This window comes from Lactuca sativa, chromosome 3 (assembly GCF_002870075.4).
Source record: "Lactuca sativa cultivar Salinas chromosome 3, Lsat_Salinas_v11, whole genome shotgun sequence".
Classification (NCBI taxonomy): domain Eukaryota; kingdom Viridiplantae; phylum Streptophyta; class Magnoliopsida; order Asterales; family Asteraceae; genus Lactuca; species Lactuca sativa.
The window spans coordinates 258,533,124-258,556,373 of NC_056625.2; the positions used below are offsets into that span (position 1 = coordinate 258,533,124).

The window sequence follows — 23,250 nt, forward strand, 5'->3', positions numbered from 1 at the left end:
TAATTTCCTAAGTATACAAGTAGTTTTGAAAAAGTGGCAACAATTAAGTTCGTGAGTTCATAAGAGTTTTGTTTGATAAAGAAACCGTTTTCTTTGAAAAAGCGACAGAGTAAGTTTGCAGAAAATCCAATATTTTCTTTATTAAGTGGGAAATGAATGCTTCTATGTTATACGATAATGTACCCTAGAAGGACCCGTAGATTCCTTCTATAATCGCCCAACATATATAAGCTATATAAATTTTAAGTTAAATAAACTGTTGGATATAATGGGTCTACCCTAGGTCCACAACCAAACAAGGAACAGGAGATAAGGCGGGCCAACCAATTCTAAGTCGATTGTGACTAGATTCTAATATCACCCTAGCATATACACTTAGCGATTATATCTGAAGTCTAACAATTCTAGATGAAATGAAATTTAACAGAAATATGTTTCCAAAGAAAATCCAATATTTTCCTTATAAATTTTATGTAGCCTTAGATTTCCTGACCGAAATATACAAGTATTTTTCCATACTTAAAGTAATTCATGTGAGTTAAATTCATATAACTCGCTAATTTAAAAGTAAAACCCATAAATCTTATGATTTTTTAATACCACATGTGAGCTATTATAACCATGCTAAGACTCGGACGACCTCATAATATGACGTTCTTCAGGCGTCGCAAGTTAAATGACACTTGTCACCTCAGACCTGCCGGTCTAGTTGTTGCATTCAGCTCAGGTGCGGGCTTGTCAGACCCAATATAGATCTATACACAACTATTAGGCTCTCCCTACAAGAGACTTTGGTTACAATTTACAGGACTTTTGACTTTGTTACTATGAAGGTAACACGAAGCGAATGTCTCACAAATTTATTTATTAACAGATTTACGTGAAATGAACTAAAAACGTTTGGTAAATAAGTTTGAAATATAATTGGTACATAAACTATACTTATTATAGTTTATCCGAAACATTTGTAATGTAAAAGAACCCCTTTTATGAAAATAAATTAGTTATATGAGTCCATAAACTATTACTATTATGTAGTATATGAAAAACCGTTTGTTTTGAGAGTAAAACCTTTCTCATGTAGTAAAAATCCATAAACTATGCTTATTATAGCTTATTATATGTGTTCGAATGAATGAAGAATCCTTATCATGAATGACTAACTTTCAGCTTATGATGATAAACTAACAATAAAATACATTAAATATTTAGAACTTACTTTTATACACTTTGCTCAACATAATACAAAGTGTTATGAATGTTATAGGTTATTATCTAGTTTTAGCCTTTCAACACTGTTTTAGAAAAGTCATAGAAAAATCATACGAAGTCGAAAACTGAATCCGTAAATTTTGGGAGTTCACAAAATGTGTCTAGTTTAGTCATAATTTTTATTATGATTTTTAGAAGTCTTTACTTGTGTTAAAATGTTCATATTCGCAGACTGGTCCGAATTCGTTTCTGAAATGATAGGAAGTTTTGTAAAAATCACCATAAATCGTAGAATCTTATGGAGATTTGAAAGTATTAACTTTAAAGGTATGAACCTCAACTATTTTCATATTAAACAGTTTTGAAAGATATTAAGTTTAAGGTAGTCAAAACAGTCCGTGAATAAGACTCAACTTTTCAAATGAAAGCTGTTGTTTGAGTTTAGTTAAGTTTTTGGTGTTTTAATTTGTTTCCCCCCCCCCCCCCTCTAAAACATGAAGAAAACATGAAAATGTAGGGGTATGAACTCACCTTGAGTTATTTTAGTAGATGGATGATGAAGAAAAGAAGTGTTCAACTCAAGAACACTTAGAAGATAGCTTGAAGATTCGATGAACTAACACACATATGATGAAGTTTGTGTAAGCAACCTATGATTTGAATAGAAAAAGGTAGAATAATCATATGAAGGATGATAATACTTACCAAAAGTAGAAGAAAATCTTGGAGAATAGCCTTGAATCTCGAAATTTAGAGAGAGAAAGTGAGAGAGAATGAAGTTTGTTCTTTGGTGGAAACTGAGAGAAATGTGAGGAGAGAGGAGGTTTTTCTAGCCCTTGCCCAAGTGTGTGGCAGGAAAATGGTAGGAAGAGTACTATGCAATGACTAGGTATGGTGGAAGGACAAGAGTTGGTCATTGAGTGGGAATGGGGTGGTTGCTTGTGTCATACACTAAAGCAAAGTCAGCACTCCACCAATAATATCCCACCCACTCTTCTTGGATAAGGATTATGCCTCAAAACGTGATTAATTATGAAATAAGGGGTTTTATATGTTAAAATATGTTTTTGGTTGAAAACCCCACGATAAAATAATTTAAATCAGGCTTAGAACTCAAAACTAGTCAAAAACCGGGAAGAAAGGCGAAGTTTGCGAGGCTTCTCGCATGGGGGACCGAAGGTGCGAGGGTTCGGTTGCTTGGTGGGAACCGAAGGCGAAGGTGGTCAAAATTGAACTAAGGCGAGAGGAGGTTTGGTCCGAAGGCTAGAAGTTCGGTTCGGTCCCAAGTGCAAGGTTCGGGTTCGGTCCTAAAGGTTTCGGTTCCTCAGCAGTTCGGTCCCTATAGGTGTTGGGTTTTGAGCATTCTAACACTTCCTAAGTGTACATGCAACCCTAATAAACCTTGGATCTATGTTTGTCTAAGATACATGCAAATAATTATTTTTCCAAGGTTCATATCCTAACTAGCATGGCATGGGGAACATGAATCAAATAAAGCTAGTAGAAATGCTTACCTTGAAGTTGTAGTTGATTGCTTGGAGTTTTAGAGCCTAGCACCAATAGTGTGGATGCCTCAAGTGGAAATCACAAATCACCACAAACTTGGAACTTTGAGAGAATAGATACTACTATCTTGAAATCGGCCTCACCTCAACAAGTGTCAACTAGTATGATTTCAAGAACCAAAGCCTCCTTTATATAGTGTGGTGGATTAGGGTTACATCCATGTAAACCCTAATACCCATGTCTCTTCATTTCCATGAGATCCATGGGTCAAAGCTCCATGGAGTATCCATGGACTTTTCCATGCAAGCCTAGCCCATTCCAAATAAGCACTAGCCCACACTATATAAATATAGAAGCCCATATTTAATTAGTAATATCTTTGATCACTAAATTAATCCTAGATTAATTACAGATCACTACTAATTAAATAATATGATCTTATATTAATATATTAGAACTTATAATATATTAATAAATCATAACCTGTACTATTCTCAAATATTATCCAATAATTGTTCGGGTGAAGTGCAACCCAAATGGACCATGCCGGGTCGGGTCAAGTACATACCAAATATAGTTATGAACTTAGACACTATATCCAACAGTCTCCCACTTGGATAAGTCTAATAACTATAGTTGCAAGTATGACTTCAGGAACCGATCAGCAATCGTAGCTCTTTAAACTTTGTTGAACTAGAACGCGCCATTTAGATAAGTGACCATATAATCCTCTGTTCTAGATATCAGCCGGACAAATACATGGAACATTGTCTTGCTTATTGTCCAGCATTTGTTTCCCGATTTCCGATTTGTTTGACATAGAACTCAACTGAACACATCAATTTAGTTCTTACCGGGCCCGGTACATAGGTCAAAACAAAATCATCGAGGGGCCCAGATATCAGCTTCTAATCCAAGAAGGAACAGATAAACTTCGACTCATATGTTTTTTCTACCACTCATTGAATTACACACAAAGGCACGTTTTATAACATCGAGTTACCAATGCGTTTTCGTACAATCAATGCATAACCAACTCGTAAGTAACAAATCATATCTCTAGGTTTGAAGACTTATATGATATTACCGTCTCACGATCACTAGAGATAAAATTCCATGAAGTGATTCCAGTGAGCGTGGGTTGAGTCCAATGCTCAGAACTTGTGAGCACTCATGATTGTTGTAGCCATGTCCAACACCTTAGACCTCTGCAACCAATCATGACAGTCTTGATTCATACCTACTTCCGACATATGACCGACTGTGGAGGTTTGAATAATATGATATACCAAACATAATCATTCTGGAAGTCAAAACATGCAAAAGAAATATAGTAAATGATCAACAAGAGATAGCAACACTTTACTCATAAATAAAACACATTTTATTCATCATCAAATGTCAATTACACTTTACAAATTTCATAATTTATCTAACTACTAAAACTTATATCATCCTTTAGCCCTATGCTCCGAGCATGCTGGAGATGCTTAACCCTACTCAGTCCCTTCGTGAGGGGATCTGTTGGGTTCTCATCTGATGATACCCTCTTCGCCACGAGGATCCCTTCTTCTATTCGATGTCTGATGAAGTGATATTTTCTGTCAATGTGTCTGGATCTCCCATGATCTCTTGGTTCCTTGGCTAAGGCAACCGCACTATTGCTATCACAGAAAATCTCCATTGGCTCTTTTATAGCTGGTACAACTCCAAGGTCTCCGATGAAGTTCTTTAGCCATATAGCCTCCTTTGCTGCCTCACTTGCCGCTATATACTCTGATTCACAAGTAGAATCAGCCACTGTCTCCTGCTTGGAAATCTTCCAAGTGATTGCTCCTCCGTTTAAGGTAAAGACCCAGCCCGACTGAGAGCGGAAATTATCCCTATCAGTCTGGAAGCTAGCATCACTATACCCTACAACTCTCAAGTCATCACTCCCACCGAAAGTAAGTACCCAGTCCTTAGTCCTTCGCGGGTACTTGAGGATATTCTTTATCGTAGTCCAGTGTTCCTTGCCAGGGTTCCCCTGATACCTGCTAACCATGCTCAAAGAAAAGGCTACATCAGGTCGAGTACACGTCATAGCATACATGATCGATCCTACAGCTGAAGCATAAGGAAATCGACTCATTTCTTCTATCTCAGCCTCAGTACTAGGGCTTTGTGTCTTACTCAATTTGGCGTTACACTGAATGGGTAACTCACCTTTCTTGGAGTTATGCATGTTGAATCTTTTCAACACTTTGTCCAAGTAGGTACTTTGACTACGTCCAATTAGTCTTTTACTCCTGTTTCTCAAAATCTTTATCCCTAGGATATAGGCAGCTTCACCAAGGTCCTTCATAGCGAAACACTTCCCAAGCCAGGACTTTACTTCCTGCAGGGTTGGGATGTCATTTCCTATGAGTAGTATGTCATCCACATACAGTACCAAAAAACTGACTATGCTCCCACTAGCCTTGATATAGATGCAAGATTCATCTTCACTCCTTGAAAAGCCAAATTCCTTGACTTTCTCATCAAAGCACAGATTCCACCTGCGAGGTTCTTGTTTCAATCCATAAATGGATTTCTCGAGTTTACACACTCTATTGGGGTATTCTGTACTGACAAAACCCTCTGGCTGAACCATGTAAACATCCTCAGCCAACTTTCCATTAAGGAAAGCGGTTTTGACATCCATTTGCCATATTTCATAGTCATGAAATGCAGCAATGGCCAACAGAACCCGAATAGACTTAATCTTGGCTACTGGAGAAATGGTCTCATCATAGTCCACTCCAGGAATTTGAGAGAAGCCCTTTGCAACCAGTCTAGCCTTATAAGTGTGTACATTACCATCCATGTCGGTCTTCTTCTTGAAGATCCATTTGCACCCTACAGTCTTACGACCAGGTACATTCTCAACCAAATTCCAAACTTGATTGTCATACATGGATTGTATCTCGGTATCCATAGCCTCTTTCCATTTAGCAGCCTCAGGGCCTGCCATGGCTTCCGTGTAGCTGTTAGGTTCATCCAGACCTACTAGTGTCTTATCACTAATAAGTGTCTCACCTTCTGCAGTAATATGGAAGCCATAATAATGCTCAGGTGCATTCCTAACTCTCGTGGAACGCCTCAGAGGTACAGGCACATCAACTGGCTCAACAGGAGTTTCCTCCTCAAGTTGTGGGCTAGGGTTCGAAGTTCCTTCACCACTTGACTCTTGAATTTCTTCAAGATCAATTTTCCTTCCACTGTCTCTTTGTGTTATAAATTCTCTCTTTCTCGAAAGACTCCTCTTCTTGCTACGAAGACCACATTATCACTAGGTCTGTAGAAGAGGTAACCAAAGGATTGCTGTGGGTAGCCAATGAAAATACACCTCTCGCTTCGAGGTTCGAGCTTATCATGATTCTCGCGTCTCACGAAAGCCTCACAACCCCAAATCTTGATGTGGTCTAGCTTAGGTACTTTACCAGTCCACATCTCGTGAGGAGTTTTGGCAACTTTCTTTGTAGGGACTAGATTAAGAATATGGGCGGCAGTCTCTAAGGCATACCCCCAGAATGAGATTGGTAGCATAGCTCGACTCATCATGGAACGAACCATATCCAACAAGGTTCGATTACGCCTCTCAGCCACACCATTCAACTGTGGTGTCCTGGGAGGTGTCAATTGTGAGACAATCCCACATTCCCTAAGATAGTCGAGGAACTCTGAACTAAGATACTCACCTCCTCGATCGGATCGGAGCATCTTAATGTTCCTGCCCAATTGATTCTCGACTTCCTGTTTAAATTCCTTAAACCTCTCGAAAGTCTCTGACTTATGCTTGATTAAGTAGACATATCCATATCTACTGTAATCATCAGTAAAAGTCAAATAATAACGATTAGCATCCCTTGTGGCATGTTTGAATGGTCCACACATCCGTGTGTACAAGATCCAACAAACCTTCACCCCTCTCACACGAGCCTGTGAAGGGTGACTTTGTCATTTTTCCAAGTAAGCATGGTTCGCAACTATCATCTGACTTTAGATCAAACGACTCCAAGACTCCATCCTTTTGGAGTTGGCCTATGCGTTTCTTGCTTATATGTCTAAGGCGACAATGCCATAATGATGCTTTATCCAAGTTATTATGATTAGTAGAATCAATACACAAAACATTATTTCCTAAGTTATCTACAACAGATACATCTTCATACACACCATCACAAGGTAATGCTTTAAAATAAAAAACATTATTAAAGAAAACATCAATAGAACCAACTTCATTATTAAATGAAAAGGTAAACCCTTGTTTGTACAAAGCATGAAAGGAAATAATATTTCTTGCCATTCCTGGCGAATAACAACATGTATTTAAATCTAAATTAAACCCACTACTTAGCGATAAAGTATAAACTCCAATCTTGGTGACAGGTGAAGCTTTCCTATTCCCCATGATCAAGTTTATTCTTCCTTGCTCCACATTCTCACTTCTTCTTAGTCCCTGCAAGTCACAACAAATATGAATACCACAACCGGTATCAAGGACCCAAGATTTAGAATGGGGTGAGTTATTAGATAAGATAGTGTAAATACCTACATGGTTGGGTTTGACTTTCCCATCCTTCACATCCTGCTGGTACTTTGGGCAGTTCCGCTTCCAATGTGCCTTTTCATGGCAATAGAAGCATTCAGCCTCTTTTGGGTCAAAAGAAGGAGTGATGAAACCTTTCTTGGTTCCACTTGAAGAAGAGCCATCAAGGGTCCGAGCCTTGGTACCCTTCGAGGATCTCTTTCTCTTCCTCCCTCGACTTTTCCCAACTGCCAAAACCGGAGTTGAGTTTGGAGTAGGAGTGATAGCAACCGACTTCCCCTTAAGACCTGATTCTGCGGTCTTGAGAAGCCCCTGAAGTTTTCTGAGGGTGACTTCTTCCTTATTCATGTGATATGTCATGCGGAATTGATCATAGCATGATGGTAAGGAGTGCAAAATGATATCTATTGCAAGATCCTCAGGGAAGTTCACATTAAGCTTCAGCAAACGATCCACATACCTTTTCATTTTCTGCATGTGGCTCGTGACGGATTCCCCGTCCTTCATCATGGTTGTTATCATGGAGCAGATGATTTAATACCTCTCTTGTATTGCACTTTGATGGTATCTTTCCATCAAATCTTGGTGCATTTCATAAGGGTAGAAATCCTCATAAGACTTTTGGAGTTCCGCTGTCATTGTGGCCATCATGATGCAAGCCACTTTCGTAGTATCCCTTTCATGTGCCCGAAAGTCAGCGATCTCCTGAGGAGTTGCAGTGGTCTCATCAATCTCCTTAAGCTCCTTGTCAAGGACATATTCTTTGTCCTCGTAGCGGGTAATCATCCTGATGTTTCTGATCCACTCATTGAAGTTGGATCCATCAAAAGTGACTTTCCCACACAAATTCATAAGGGTAAAGGAGCCATTAGGATTAGAGCCAGAAGCAGCATTGTTTGAAGAGATCTGAAAAGAAGAGAACAAGATTAGTTTAGATATAAGAGAGTCCTTAATAAAACACCCAAATGTAATATTAAGGCTAGGATCCAATCACAATATAATATAACTTAGAAGAGGTATGCCGTAATCTAAGCTATACCATATTTGAAAGGTAGGTGAATGACGATTCACCAATTTCCACCATGAAAACCGAAATGTTTAAATATTAGGTTTTTGATTGGTTCTTAGAAATTCCTAGATTCTTTGAGATTCAATGAACTTTTCAAAGGCATGTTTCAATCTCGAGTGTGCCCTCCAAGTTTTGTGACTGGGATGCCGAGGATCACAAAACGAGGTGTGAAGTAACCATGCAAATCACTTGGTACCCTTATGGTTTATCACTCAATCGATGTGCCGGTAAACCACACACGCTCCATCGATACTATAATAAACCCTAAGTCACCCTTTACCTACCTTGTTAAGTCCAAGTTAGTGTGCCGATTAACCACACACGCTCCACCAACGACTTAAACAAAGTGTAAAGTGTAATTTCATGGATTAGCACCTTATTCACATTTTTCCTAAAGTAACTAAGATTAGGAATTTAATAAAACATTTAGTTACTTTATAATATTCATCATACTTTAAATGAGAATTTATAAGTCCTTGTCTTACCCGTTCGGCTAACGACCCTCCACTAGTCAAGCAAGCGGTGGGTGAGAGTGGACACCCATTAAGTCACCATTTTATAGGCAACAACCTTATACCCACCTTATAGACCGGCTTCGTGAATGAGGCGTACTAGCGGTAAGACGACTTTGTTCTTATACATATATATAATTATTAAATCATAATAATATAAGTATAAGGGTTGAATTTTAACTTTTAAAATTCTAAGGGTTGGAACTAAAGTTTTAACTTGACTTTACTTGTTCCAAAACTTGAGGGCAAGTTTTGTAAACTTTCAAAACTTTTCATTTCTTGTAACTTATGAGTTTAATAGAGTAATAAAATGAAGACTATTCACTTTTCTAACTCTTGTGTTCTTTTAATGGTTTTCAATCCAAGAGACTTTTGGTTTTCCATAACTTGAGGACAAGTTATGGACTCCATTAAATCACATTATGATCAAGAATTAATCTACCACATAGGTTACAAATAATTCCTATGCTCAACTAAACATCATAAGAACAAGATCATGAACATGAACACTTTCATATATCAAAATCACACTTAATCTTTGTAATTTTGATAACTAGTTGTTGTAAATGAGTTAGAAAAGACACTACACCATCTAAAACAAGTTTTCAAGTACCAAAACAGTTTAGGGTAATGTTTCTAATCCATTTCCAGCAACTAAAGTCAAAAATCTGCACTCTGTCGTCCCTACTCGCCGAGTGCATGAACCTACTCGACGAGTAGGTTGAAGATACAAGTGAACTCGACGAGTCCCCCCATGGACTCGGCGAGTTTAGCAGTCAGACAGCAAGTTTTTCAACTTTTTCAAGCATATTGCAACAAGTATCAAACAAACAAGCCTAGGCTCTGATACCACTGTTGGGTTTTGAGCATTCTAACACTTCCTAAGTGTACATGCAACCCTAATAAACCTTGGATCTATGTTTGTCTAAGATACATGCAAATAATTATTTTTCCAAGGTTCATATCCTAACTAGCATGGCATGGGGAACATGAATCAAATAAAGCTAGTAGAAATGCTTACCTTGAAGTTGTAGTTGATTGCTTGGAGTTTTAGAGCCTAGCACCAATAGTGTGGATGCCTCAAGTGGAAATCACAAATCACCACAAACTTGGAACTTTGAGAGAATAGATACTACTATCTTGAAATCGGTCTCACCTCAACAAGTGTCAACTAGTATGATTTCAAGAACCAAAGCCTCCTTTATATAGTGTGGTGGATTAGGGTTACATCCATGTAAACCCTAATACCCATGTCTCTTCATTTCCATGAGATCCATGGGTCAAAGCTCCATGGAGTATCCATGGACTTTTCCATGCAAGCCTAGCCCATTCCAAATAAGCACTAGCCCACACTATATAAATATAGAAGCCCATATTTAATTAGTAATATCTTTGATCACTAAATTAATCCTAGATTAATTACAGATCACTACTAATTAAATAATATGATCTTATATTAATATATTAGAACTTATAATATATTAATAAATCATAACCTGTACTATTCTCAAATATTATCCAATAATTGTTCGGGTGAAGTGCAACCCAAATGGACCATGCCGGGTCGGGTCAAGTACATACCAAATATAGTTATGAACTTAGACACTATATCCAACAGTCTCCCACTTGGATAAGTCTAATAACTATAGTTGCAAGTATGACTTCAGGAACCGATCAGCAATCGTAGCTCTTTAAACTCTGTTGAACTAGAACGCGCCATTTAGATAAGTGACCATATAATCCAACCGAAATCACTTAATGATTTCAGTCCAAACACCACCGATTTCATGGAGTTTTCGGTCCAAGACTGAGAACTCTAAAATCTATGTAAAGTAAAGTATAAACCACAAATCGTGTCCCAACAATCTCCCCCTTGGTTTATAGCTTTCTTTTCTTTTCAATCTTCTCTTTGTTCTTGACTTTCAGCTTTTATCTTTGATTTCTTCACGACTTCAAGATGAGCATATGAATTTCTACATGGATGACTTCATCTTGAATAGTTGAACTTTATTTAAATTGTGACTTTGAACGCACATTGGGTATAGAGGCTTCTTATATAGGTTCTTTAAAATCAGCACTTTCAGATTTTAAAAACTTCAAAGATAATTATAGAGAGACTGATTCTTCTGGATCACTTCAGCAGGTTCATAGATAGCAGCAAATTGATTGAGGATGCTTCAATGCAATTCGTCACATAACTTCAAATACAGTTTCTCCTTGATTCTGGGGTTGAAAAGTTGTGTGTTGAAAAATAATCTTCACTTCTTGTTCCTTTGAACAAATATTCTTCATCGATCATAGATGCGTCTTGAAAAGTAACCATGACTAAAAGTCCCTGTGGATCACAGAGTCATAAAGACCTTTCTCACCGTAGTTGTTCAAGGACCGAGCCTTGGCTCAGATGGAGACTATTCGCAGTATCTGTGTGAACACGGATGAACGCACTGCGATTTGTTGAGTATCAGAGAACTACTTGTGGCTATTTTTGATGTTAGCCCCTACGTATCCTCGATCAAAGATCTCAATACGTTTTTTCAAGTTAACAAGTTAACTTGGCCCTTGGCGAGATGTTTAATGGTTTCTGAATCTCAGCTGAGTGTACCATTCTAGTGCCAGTGAGAGTTAATGAGCAATAACTCACAAATCTATTCTTGAGACAAATGTATCTGAAGACATATTTCGACAGTTTAGCATGACACGAGGTCAAGACCCTTTGGTTGGACATTCAACGATAATCGTGCCTTGCGAGGTGCATCACCCTAGTTCCAATAACAATTAATTCTTTACCCGCAGAGAATGTATCCAGTAATACCTTTGAATCTCCATAGTTTTGCATGACCAAAAGAATGTCAACACCCTGGGTGGGATGTTCAGCGGTATCTATTTCCCAGTTGCGTGAATCGCCCTGGTGCCATGACAGTTTTTAGGTAAAGATAACTGCCAAGACCAATTTTGACAAACCGTACAGTTTCAAACTTTCAATTCCTTAAATACGGCAGTTCTTAGAAAGATACTACCTAACTGACAGTTTGTATAGTTTCATGCCTTCAATCCCTTGAATACGATAGTTCTTAGAGAGATAATGCCTAACTGACTTGAACATAAAAAGTTCCCATCTTCTCTAGCTTATTGAGAGTGAGTACGCGCCTTTCGGTTGAGTTGGATTAACCAAGGCAGTTAAGCTCGGACATCCAGAGCAATATGTAACAACGAGATCAAGAAACTTAAACAAATTAGATCCGCAAGCCGTCAATTCCTTGTGAAAGTAGTGTGAAATGTAATGACTGTCAATTTCTTTCCAGGTCTATTCTCCTTGCTCATCCACGTTTCAACACAAAGAAATTTTATAAATAAAAATAAAAATAAAATAAACTTAGTACACACAAAACAAAACAAATAACTAAGAATAAAAATAAAATTAAAATACACTCAAATACAATACAATATTTTTGGATTTTTGATTTTTCTAAAAAATAAATAAAAACAAAAATAAACATATTATTTGGAATTTTAGAATTTTAGAATTTCTGTTTGGTTTTAATTCCCCCCTAACTTCGTGCATAGAGGAAAAAGAATATATATATATATATATATATATATATATATATATATATATATATATATATATATATATATATATAAACAGAAATAAACATATTATTTGGAATTTTTGAATTTTATGATATTTGTTTGGTTTTAATTTTACCCCTAAATTTGTGCATAGAGGAGAAAGAATATATATATATATATATATATATATATATATATATATATATATATATATATATATATATATATATATATATATATATATATATATATATATATATATATGATCAAATTTATCGAAAACAAAAATAAAATACAAAATGTACAAAAAATATGTCAATCTTCAAAACGAATCATTTTATGAAAACTCATAAGCACATCAAAACGAGCTTTTCCAAAAGGTTTTGTAAATAAATCGGCCACATTATTATCAGTGTGGATTTGTTCCAAATGAACAAGTTTGCGCTCAAAACAATCTCGTATAAATTGCACTTTAGTGTCTATGTGTTTGGTTTTAGAATGTTGAATTGGATTTTTAACAATTTGAATAGAAGCATCATTATCATAGAAGATAGGAGTGTCAAGAAAATTCAAACCATAATCCAGTAGTTGACGTAATCCCCATTTGTGGTATTTCCTTTTCCTTTCCCGCAAAGGACACATGCTCTCCATTAAAATTCTGAATGTCATGTAGATGAGAGATGTCTCCTATAATATGTCTGGAACAGCCACTATCAACATACCGAAGTCTGATGATATTCCTTCGAAGCTGCTCTGGCACAGAGTGCCAGATTAATTGGTTTTGGGAACCCAGTCCATTTTGAAACTGGGTTGACCTTTTCCATTTACACGTGATACGCGTTCCCAAGTCATATCCTATTTATCAAACACATAAATTGAAGAGATATTAGAATTTTTTGGTAATTTGGGAGTGGGAACTTTTGGTACCCATTTGTAGTGAGGTTTAACCATTTTCTTGTTTAATCGGATGGATGCTTCAGCACTTGTTTTGGAGCTTGAGACCGATCGTCGAGAAAACTTTGACCTTACCGATCTTGGTTTGATTAAACTATTTCTCACATCGTATCTCTTGTCAGACATGACCTTTTTTTCTTAAGAGTCTGATTTTTGTCTTGGCAGTATTCCAGTTACCATAACGTGATTTCGAGGAGTTTCTCTTGAAAGATCTTCCTCGAGAGACATTTTACCTACCTTGGGCATAATAGGGAATATATGCACGATTTGGACAATTTCTGGCAATGAGACCAGGAATCTCACAGTTAAAGCAGGTTTTTCTTTTAAAAGGAATATGTTCAGAACTTGGTCCCTGACAACCTAAATTTCCACAAGTACAAGCACATTTAACAAATTGTTTCACAACTTTATGTGGCTTAAAATTGTTAGTAGCATCATCACAAGCTTTTGAAGCAACAGAAGATAAAATGTTAGTTTTTGAAGAGTTTTCATTGAAACTAGAATTATCTTTGTTTTTCTCGCACTCGTCTTCCACTGTTACTTTCTCTACTCATGAAGTAGAAACATTAGTATCGTTCACCTTAATATTCTCAGTTTTGCCGGATTATTCAGTCTTAACTGAAACAATTATAGTAGGCTGAACATATTGAACAGATTTTTTTATCTCTATGGTTTTAGAAGTCGGAGTATAGTTATCGTTGTAAGGAGGTGGTACACTGTGATACCCCAGACCCTCTTTCTCTTATTTTTTCCATCTCAATTGTTTTTCTATCATAGATTCAACTATCTCACTTGACACATCAAATTTCTGAAAGTTAAATTCAGCATCTTTAAATTTAGCTTTTAACGCATCAAGTTTGGCAGTTAAGTTTTCAATTTTCTCTTTGGCAAAACAATAGTGAACACATTTGATGCTATATTCTTCTTTAATTATGCTTAAATCTTTAGTTTGTTCTTCTAGTTTTCCTTTAAGTGGTTTATTGACTTTCTTAATTTCATAGATTTCATTTTTAAGATCAAAAACTTATCTAACTAATAACTTATTTTGCTCACGATATTTATTAACTTTATCTGCGCATGACTAAGAGCATGAGGTTTCACTTACCTCCTTGGTACTAAAAGTGGTGAATGAACTTTCGTAAGAGCTCATTATTTACTAATGATAAAAATCTGATTGTGCAATTTGAATTTGACCGAAGACCAAGATAAATGCCCTTTGACTGAAAACCTTGAGAGTCAACTAGTTTGATCGAGATCCCTGAAAGTTAAGTATTTGACCGAAAATAGTTGACCGAGAACTCTGTTTGACCGAAAACTAGATGTTTGACCTATTTACTTACCAAGAACTCTAGTAGCCGCCAAAATCACTTTAAACTAGCCGAGAACTCATGTGTGCCGACAAAGTCACCCCGGATAAACCGAAATCGATGATTCTGATCGCAATTTCCAAATAAATGAAGAACACGATGAACACTTATGAGCAACAAAGGTAATTTTTCGCCAAAGGAGGCCCAAAAACGTCAAAAAAATTTATGGATTGATTTAAAACAAATTGATACCAAAACAACTTTAAGTCGTTTTTCAAGCTCTGATACCAATTATAAAACCTGATCTAGGTATCAATCCAAATCACTAGATTGGTGTGGAATCCAAATCAAGTGAATGACCCAAATCATAAATATGAAATAAGAACACAATGTTGAATCTTCAATTGACACTATATTAATCAATAGTTTGTTACATAAAACTCTATATGTATCTCGGTTCTCTCCGTCTCTCTCAAATCTTGAAATCAACAACTAGAAAATGACTAACTGTAAAACACGGCTGAATCAACACAATATATATACCTATACCTAATTACAAATGCCCAACCCAAAGCCCAACCAAAATCATTTAATGATATTGGTCCAAACATCACCGAATTCATGGAGTTTTCAGTCCTAGACCTAGAACTCTAAAAGCTATGTAAAGTAAAGTACAAACTAAAAATCATGTCCCAACACATCGGATGTGCATTGACCAACGGTAGTTGAACAAGTTGACAGTGAAGAACAGTTATCCATTGCTGAGGATGGATGACCTTTTCGATCATTTTCATGGGGCATCTTGGTTTTCCAAGATCGATTTGAGGTCTGGTTAACATTAGATGAGGGTGCGAGAGGAGGATATTCAGAAGATGGATTCTGAACTCGTTACGAACATTACAAGTTTCTAGTGATGTCTTTTGGACTCACTAATAAACAACGACGTTCATGGATCTCATGAACCGAGTATGTAGGCCCATGTTGGAGCAATCGTTGATCATCTTCATCGATAACATACTGGTCTATTCGAAGACCAGCGAGCTTCATGAGGAGCATTTTCCTAAGATTCTCGAAATTTTGAGGACGGAGAGGCTCTATGCCAAGTTCTCCAAGTGTAATTTCTAGTTGCACGATGCTCAGTTTCTAGGACACCTCATCAACCTGAACGGTATCTTGGTTAATCCATCCAAGATAGAGGTGGTGATGCGTTGGAAAGTGCCGAAGTCTCCATCTAAGATTCAAAGCTTCCTTGGTTTGGCAGGATATTATTGGAGATTTATTTGAGACTTCTCCAAGATTGTTGTTCATGTCAGTATGTTGACGAGGAAGGATGTTGTGTTCAGATGGGGGCCTAAGCAACAGTCATCAATCGAGACTCTTCGCCAAATACTTTTTGAGGCACCATTGTTGTCCCTCCCTAAGGGAGTGGAGGATTTTGTGGTCTACTACGATGCATACATTTCAGGGTTGGGTGTAGTGTTGATGCGGAGGGGGCATGTGATTGCATACGCTTCGAGGCAGTTGAAGCCATATGAAGCGAAGTATCCCACTCATTACTTGGACTTAGGGGCGGTGGTTTTCTCTCTCAAGATTTGGTGCCGCTATATTTATGGAGTTCGATGTACCATCTACAAGGACCATAAGAGCCTTAGATATCTTATGGATCAGCCAACCTGAACATGAGGCTGAGGAGGTGGCTAGATGTGGTGAAATATTATAATAGTGAGATTCTATATCACCCAGGCAAGGCCAATGTGGTGGTCGACGCCTTGGGTGAAGGGCCGTCGGTACATCGATTTAGGATATGTGTATGAGGATGATTGTGACGACCCCAATTTTGGAAATGATAAAAGAAGCGCATTCAGAGCTCATAAAGGAAGAAAATGGGAAAAGTGAATGCATGATTGGTCAGACTTCAGCCTTTGATATCGACAACAGGAGTTTTTGACTCTTCACAGATGGGTTTCAGTGCCATATGTTGGTGGGGCTCGATGAGTATTGGTGGAGGAGGCCTACAAGTCGAGATTCTCCATTCATCCCGGGGGGGGGGGGGGGGCTACCAAGATGTACCTTGACCTGAAACATAGTTATTGATTTCCGTGTATGTAGAGGGATGTGGTCCGGTTTGTAGAGCGATGCTTGACATGCCAAAAGGTCAAGGTCAAGCACCAGCGCCCTCACGACAAGTTGCAGCCCTTGGAGGTTCCACTGTGGAAGTAGGAGCATATCATGATTGATTTTATTACAAATTTACCAAAGACTGCAAGGGGTTTTGATGCTATTTGGGTGATAGTGGATTGTTTGATAAAGACTGCTCAGTTCGTAGCCATAAGTGAGGGCTCTTCTGTAGAGAAGCTAGATGAGATTTATGTTCGGGAAGTGGTGGCTCAACATGGGGTGCCGAATTCTATTGTGTCGGACAGGGATATTCGTTTTACTTCCATGTCTTGGAAGAGATTTCACGAGGAGTTGTGTACCTGGTTACATTTCAGTACTGCATATCATCTAGAGATAGACGAGTAGAGCGAGCGAACTATTCAGACACTCGAGGATATGTTGCGTGTTTGCATCATTGATTTCGGCGGGAGATGGGACTCCAACCTTCATTTGGCCAAGTTTTGTTATAACAACAGCCATCATGCCATCATTAGCATGCCTCTCTTTGAGCTTATGTATGGGAGGAGGTGTCAGACTCCTATTTGCTAGGGTGAGGTCGGACAGAAGGTCATGGGGAGCACTGAGATAATGCTCTAGACGACCGATCTTATTTAGCAAGTCAGGCAGAGGTTGCTAACGACCCAGAGCCATCAGAAGAGTTATGTGGATCGGTAGCGTTATGAGCTAGAGTTTCAAGTAGGATATTTGGTGCTTCTTAAGGTATCACCCTGGAATGGTGTTATCCACTTCAGGAAGCGGTGCAAGTTGGGCCCTAGGTTTATTGGCCCTTTCAGAGTATTTGGATTGTGTGGGCATGGTGGCTTGCCGGTTGGAGCTACTTGAGGAGTTGAGTCAGGTTCATGATACCTTCCATGTTTCCAAATTGAGGAAGTGTATAGCCGATGAGACTGTTGTGGATCCTTTGGAGGACATTCAGTTTGATGATCGTCTGAATTACATCGAGAGACCCGTAACAATTCTCGATAGGAGAGTGAATACCATGAAGAACAAGGTATTGAACTTGGTCAAAGTCCTGTGGCAACACCGGAAAGGCTCATAGTAGACGTGGGAACCCGAGCCTAAGATGTGTGAGCACCACCTTGATCAGTTTTCTAAGGTTGACTTCGAGGGAAAAGTCTGATCCAAATGGGGGAGAATTGTAACATCCCAAATCCTGAGGTACGAATGTATTTATGTTGTTGATATTATTAATAATATTTTACTAAGAAGTGAGGATTTCTGGCTTACATAGGGCATACTAGCCATATATGCTAGGCGTAACCCTTATCAAGGATCAAGGTGGAGGAGGTGTATGATGGGCATACGAGTAGGTACATCGGGCATACATATGTAGATGGCAAAACCCTAAATTTGAGTTGTGGCCTCTATTTAAACACCTTAAGCCTCCCTTGGACATTTCTTCAACAACCTCCCTTCCTTCTAAACCCTAGATATCGAACCCTAGCCTTGAGAGTGAGGATCTTCGGGTCTTTTTGGTGATTTTGTGCATTCTTGTTGAGGAAGAAGGTTCTTGAAGAAGGTAGTGTTGCATGCAAGTTTGTAGATCCAGAAGCTACTTTATCTCGTGCATCTTTTGAAGGTATAAAGTCCATACCTTGCTAATGTTCTTTCTAGATCTCTTAATATGGGTATTTATGAGGTTTTTTCCCCAAAGCATGGACCTTTGTGAGTATGGGTACTCCAGAGCATTTTGGTTGTCCTTTTAGATGTTTGGGAGTGCCTTGAGTCATAAAAATGGTTGCTTGATCTTTTCCGTTGGCACATGCATGAGTTAAGTGTCCTTAAGTGATGTAAAAGTTAAGGATTTTTGTTTTGAGCAATATCTAGCCATGCAAAGGTTTAAAGTCAGTGACTTTATGGTTTAAGACATTCTATAATGGTCAGATTTGAAGTTGGAATTAGTGTCTTTAAGGTTTAAGCTATAAAAGTTGGAATTTAGGGACTACGTAGAGTACATTGGGCACACTCCTTGCTACGGCCCGCGTTGCTAGGCCCATCCTCGATTTTTCTAGTTTGAGCAGCACACCCCGCATATGTGCCGGACTGTTGACTTTTGCTGACTTTTGACTTTTGGTCAAACCTTGGGATTTTTGGGCCATGGAGGGGTAAAATGGTTTTATCACCTCTTAGGGACTTAGTTATAGTTTATCAACTTGTTATTCAAGCTAACAACCTTAATTATTAGTTAAGGTTATTTGGTGTGTTAATTAGGCGGAATCTAGTTCCGACAGTTCGAGTGTGAGTTCTATCAGTCATATGTCAGGTGAGTCTCATTACTTATTCTTACTTATGTGGTATGATAGATTTGTAGTTATATATGTGATGACCAGCTGGGTCTAAGTGTTGCTATTGTGATATGTAATACTGTGTGTGTTGAGACTTCGAGTAATCTACACGGTTGCTGATAACCTACTGGGTGTCTTGTTTGCCCACTTAGACTTCGAGTAGTCTCTAGGGTTGCTGATAACCTATAGTTGTGTATTTATGTTGAGTTATATGTGTATTTTCAGGAACTCACTAAGCTTTGTGTTTATAGTTGTTGATTATATGTGTTGCAAGTAATTCTGAGGATCGCGGGGAAGCGAATGTCTGATTGTACACACTCGTTGGGAGATTTTGTTACTGGGCATTTTGTGGTACTATGATATTTGCAGTGATGATTTGTATTTGATACTTGTGATTTTCTAATGATTCGGTTTATGAAGAATAATTTGTGTAATTTGAAAATGAAAATTTTGGTTTGAAATTTGAGGCGTTACAATGTTCTTTGTTGGCAGGTGTTTTTGGATCGTTTACCCACTAGATGGAACTTAAGTCGGAAAGGAGTTGAAGTTAACTCTTTAATGTGTCCATTTTTCTCGAATTCCCTTAGAAAGATTGACCGTGTCCTTTGGTTATGTATGCTCTCGGCTTCTTTATTGGACCGGATCTTTAAATAGGTAAACTTTGTGCCTCCAGACATAGATAAGATTGTTGACATTTTTTGATGGCTCGATGACTCCAGCCTCAACCCGATCAAGAATTCTACTCTTGATGTTATCTTTTGTGTTACTCTCCGAGTCATGTGGAACTTTAGGAACGACTCGGTGTTTGCAGAAAAGATTCCCCAAAAAGAAACTTTATTTCATAGCATAGTTGATTTCTCTTTTATGTGGTTTTTAAAATGAATAATAAGGTTAGAGTTTTTTGGAGTGATTGGCTCCACAACCCTTTTCTAGCTACATCTCTCTAAAAAAAAATTGCTAGCTACTAGCGACTCCCCAAATAATAATTAAGTTGTTCGAAAAAAAATATAATATATGAACATGGTATTACAACACGCGAATATATTCAAACTTTTTTAGTTGTAATTTGAACTACAATTTTCATTGTATAATCAAAACCAAATTTTTACAACTTTATGAAATTGGAACAATTTATATTACAAATATAGAATAGGAAAACAAGCAAATAAATACGTACATTAAAGGTAAGCATTGACGACAAACAAACAAAACAACATGCTATCCTTGGTTATCCTTTATAAATCTTTTTAGGATTTATAAAGCAAACATATGTGTCCAACAAAAGTAAATCAGTTTCTTGAAAGCCCGTAGTTGTGTAATAGTTCCAAATCAGACAGGAACAGTTCGGTTAGATGTAGTTTGCTCGACATCGTCATCTTGCTCATTCTCACCAGACAGTTCTTCAAGCGATTTGCCATTTGGTTCAGGGACTAAAAACGTGAACAGCATCCCTAAAAAGTTGATTACACCAAGAACGATGAGCGAGTTCTTGATTCCAATACCTGGTGGGTAACCAGCATCGGTCTTCTTAGGATCAGCGCTCTGAGAAGCGTACAGAAATCCATAAGCACCAACTATCGCGCCTGCTTTGCCTGCGGCTGCAGAGATACCGTGGCAAGTGGATCTGAGCCTAGCCGGAAAGATTTCGGCAGGAACGACAAATGTGGTGGCATTAGGACCAAAGTTAGCAAAGAAAAACGTCAAAGAGTAGATGATGATGAAGCCGATACGGTTGTCATGTAAGGTCCAATGGTGGTAAGGAATGGCGAGAGCGAACATGAAAACCGTCATAAAGAAAAATCCCATGAGTTGAATTGCGAAACGACCGATGATATCGATAAATGCAACTGTGAACCAGTATCCGGGAACAGTACTGCAAAGTGCGATAAGTGTTTGAGCTCTGGCCACCCTGAAAACTTCTCCTATGGCGTTCATTGTTGCTGCTGGAGGGATCCATCCGATGGCTGTGAAGACATCTTTTTGGAAGAGATTTTGTGAGTAGAAAGCGATGTCAAGTAAGAACCAAGTACTGGTGGTTCCGAGCAAGTGGAGTCCATGGCGACGGAGGAATGCTTTTGAAAACAATCCGAATGAGTTTCTTTTATCCTGTGTAATTGTCTCTACCTTCTGTTCTTCGGCTTCAATGTCAACTTGCAAAACTCGAGCCATATCTGATGCGGCTTGTTTAGCGTTTTTTGCAACCAGAGCGGTGTAACGTGCAGTTTCGGGCATCTTCATACGCCAGTAATAAGTCATTGCTGCCGGAATCGCACCAAACATGAGTATGATACGCCAGACGTAGTCGGCTTGTACCGGAGTTGACAATAAAGCGTTCGTCGCATACGAAGGAGCACTAAATGCATGGTCAAAAGCAGCCGACACGACTAACGCCACAATCCCACTGGCCAAAATCCCAAACCCTTGCATGGCGAAAACTGCAGCGATAAAGGCACCACGTGTCTTTTTGTTAGCGTATTCCGACATAATCGTTGCAGAGAGAGGATAATCACCACCGATACCAAACCCAAGCCAGAATCTAAAGAAACAAAGGCCAGCCATGACAGATCTCCGTTCCCTCCCAAACGAGAGCCCCGAAGCTAGGGAGCATATAACCATGACAGCCAAAGTCATACCGTAGACCTTTTTTCGGCCCATTTTATCACCAAGCCACCCGAAGAAGAGTTGACCAGCTAAGGTTCCGACAAGAGCAACAGCAGTGACCGAAGAGTTCACACCAGGGGGTAGAGTTCCGGGCTTTAGTGCACCCTCCCTGTGGTAGTAGATACGACCAAGCAATTTGGTGACGAGGGAAATTGCGAAGAGATCGTATGCGTCAGTGAAGAAACCCATTCCGGCGATGACAATTGCCGTGAAATGGTATAACTGGGTCTTCGCAGTATCAAGTGCATTGAGCACTTGCAGTTGCTCGCGAGGCATGGCTACTCTTTTCTTCCAAAACTACACCTACACTCAAGTATATAGAAAGTGAATGTTAATTTAGAAAACGATCAAAATACATATTCTATTGGATAATAATAATTACTGTAATAACTACAATTTATAAATAGTCCTTCTAATAGAAATATCTACGGAGAATTTAATATTTGCTTTATTGACGGTGAAAAATCAAATAAAATTCCAAAAAAAAAAAAAAATGAAGAAATTCTCATTAAACTGTTAAATGAGATATTAAAAATGCATGCTTGCCGGCTGTCACGAATGGTGACCTAATTGATTGGCCAACGTAACTGCTTTTGTTTGGTTGTTAACTAAAAGCCATGCATGCATGCATAACAGACAAGTGTGTGAATTGTGTTTTAAGATAACTTAATGAGATCTTACTCTATGAATTATCCGGGTGATCACTAAGTATATGGAAGGTAAAAAGCTTCATATGAAAAGCTACATTGTACTATATTTTCCGGGTGGTCACTAAGATGTATCTTGGGATATTTTACTTAATTTGTACTATATTTTAAGAAAAGCAACATTGTCTTACAAAAAAAAAAATAGGAAACAACGAGATCTAAAAAATAAAGAAAATAGAAAAACATTTGGTGAAATATTTAGAGGGAGAGAGCATATTATTAGTTTATATGTATACCTTTGTGAAGAGGGTTTCTTGCTCTGCGGTGGTGCTTTAGGGAGATAATGAATGTGAAGGAAGAAAAGGAGATGAGAAGAACATGTACTGAAGTCATGGGGTATTTAAAGACAAAAGACACAGAATCAGTGGAAGCATATAAGCATATGCTCTCAAATGCTAGCTTAGGTCAACGCTTGCACATTGCTTATCTAATGATCAAATTAATCACCTATCCGGTCAGCGCCTCCAGCTTGATAGATTTCTTCACTAAAATATTAGGGTATACAACACTTATTCCCGATCGAGTAAACATGATGTAATAGGATCTGGCTTTATTCAGTACGTACGGTTTTGGCTTCAGATTTTTAGGTTTTAATTTCCATTCTTGGCCCCATAGTTTTTTTTTTTTAAAAACAATTCTCGCTTTGGTCCATTGTAGGTTAAAACAGGAATCAAATGGTTCTATTTTTAGTTGGTAATATATAATATGTCACGGAATCT

The 23,250-nt window shown here is 38.1% G+C and overlaps 1 protein-coding gene across 1 annotated transcript; it reads right to left on the minus strand.

Annotated features, from left to right (window-relative positions):
• Positions 1-20,205: 20,205 nt before the first annotated feature.
• On the minus strand, positions 20,206-22,840 carry LOC111891085 (low affinity inorganic phosphate transporter 1). Its single transcript, XM_023887174.3, has 2 exons — positions 22,768-22,840; positions 20,206-22,127 (listed from the first exon to the last, which is right to left on the minus strand). The coding sequence occupies exon 2, from the start codon at positions 22,098-22,100 to the stop codon at positions 20,493-20,495; it is 1,608 nt and encodes a 535-aa protein (XP_023742942.2). The 5' UTR covers positions 22,101-22,127; positions 22,768-22,840; the 3' UTR covers positions 20,206-20,492.
• Between the last annotated feature and the right edge of the window lie 410 nt (positions 22,841-23,250).

Bases quoted from the DNA above. Each gene is read 5' to 3' on its own strand.
- LOC111891085 (XM_023887174.3), bottom strand. From the start codon at position 22,100: ATGCCTCGCGAGCAACTGCAAGTGCTCAATGCACTTGATACTGCGAAG.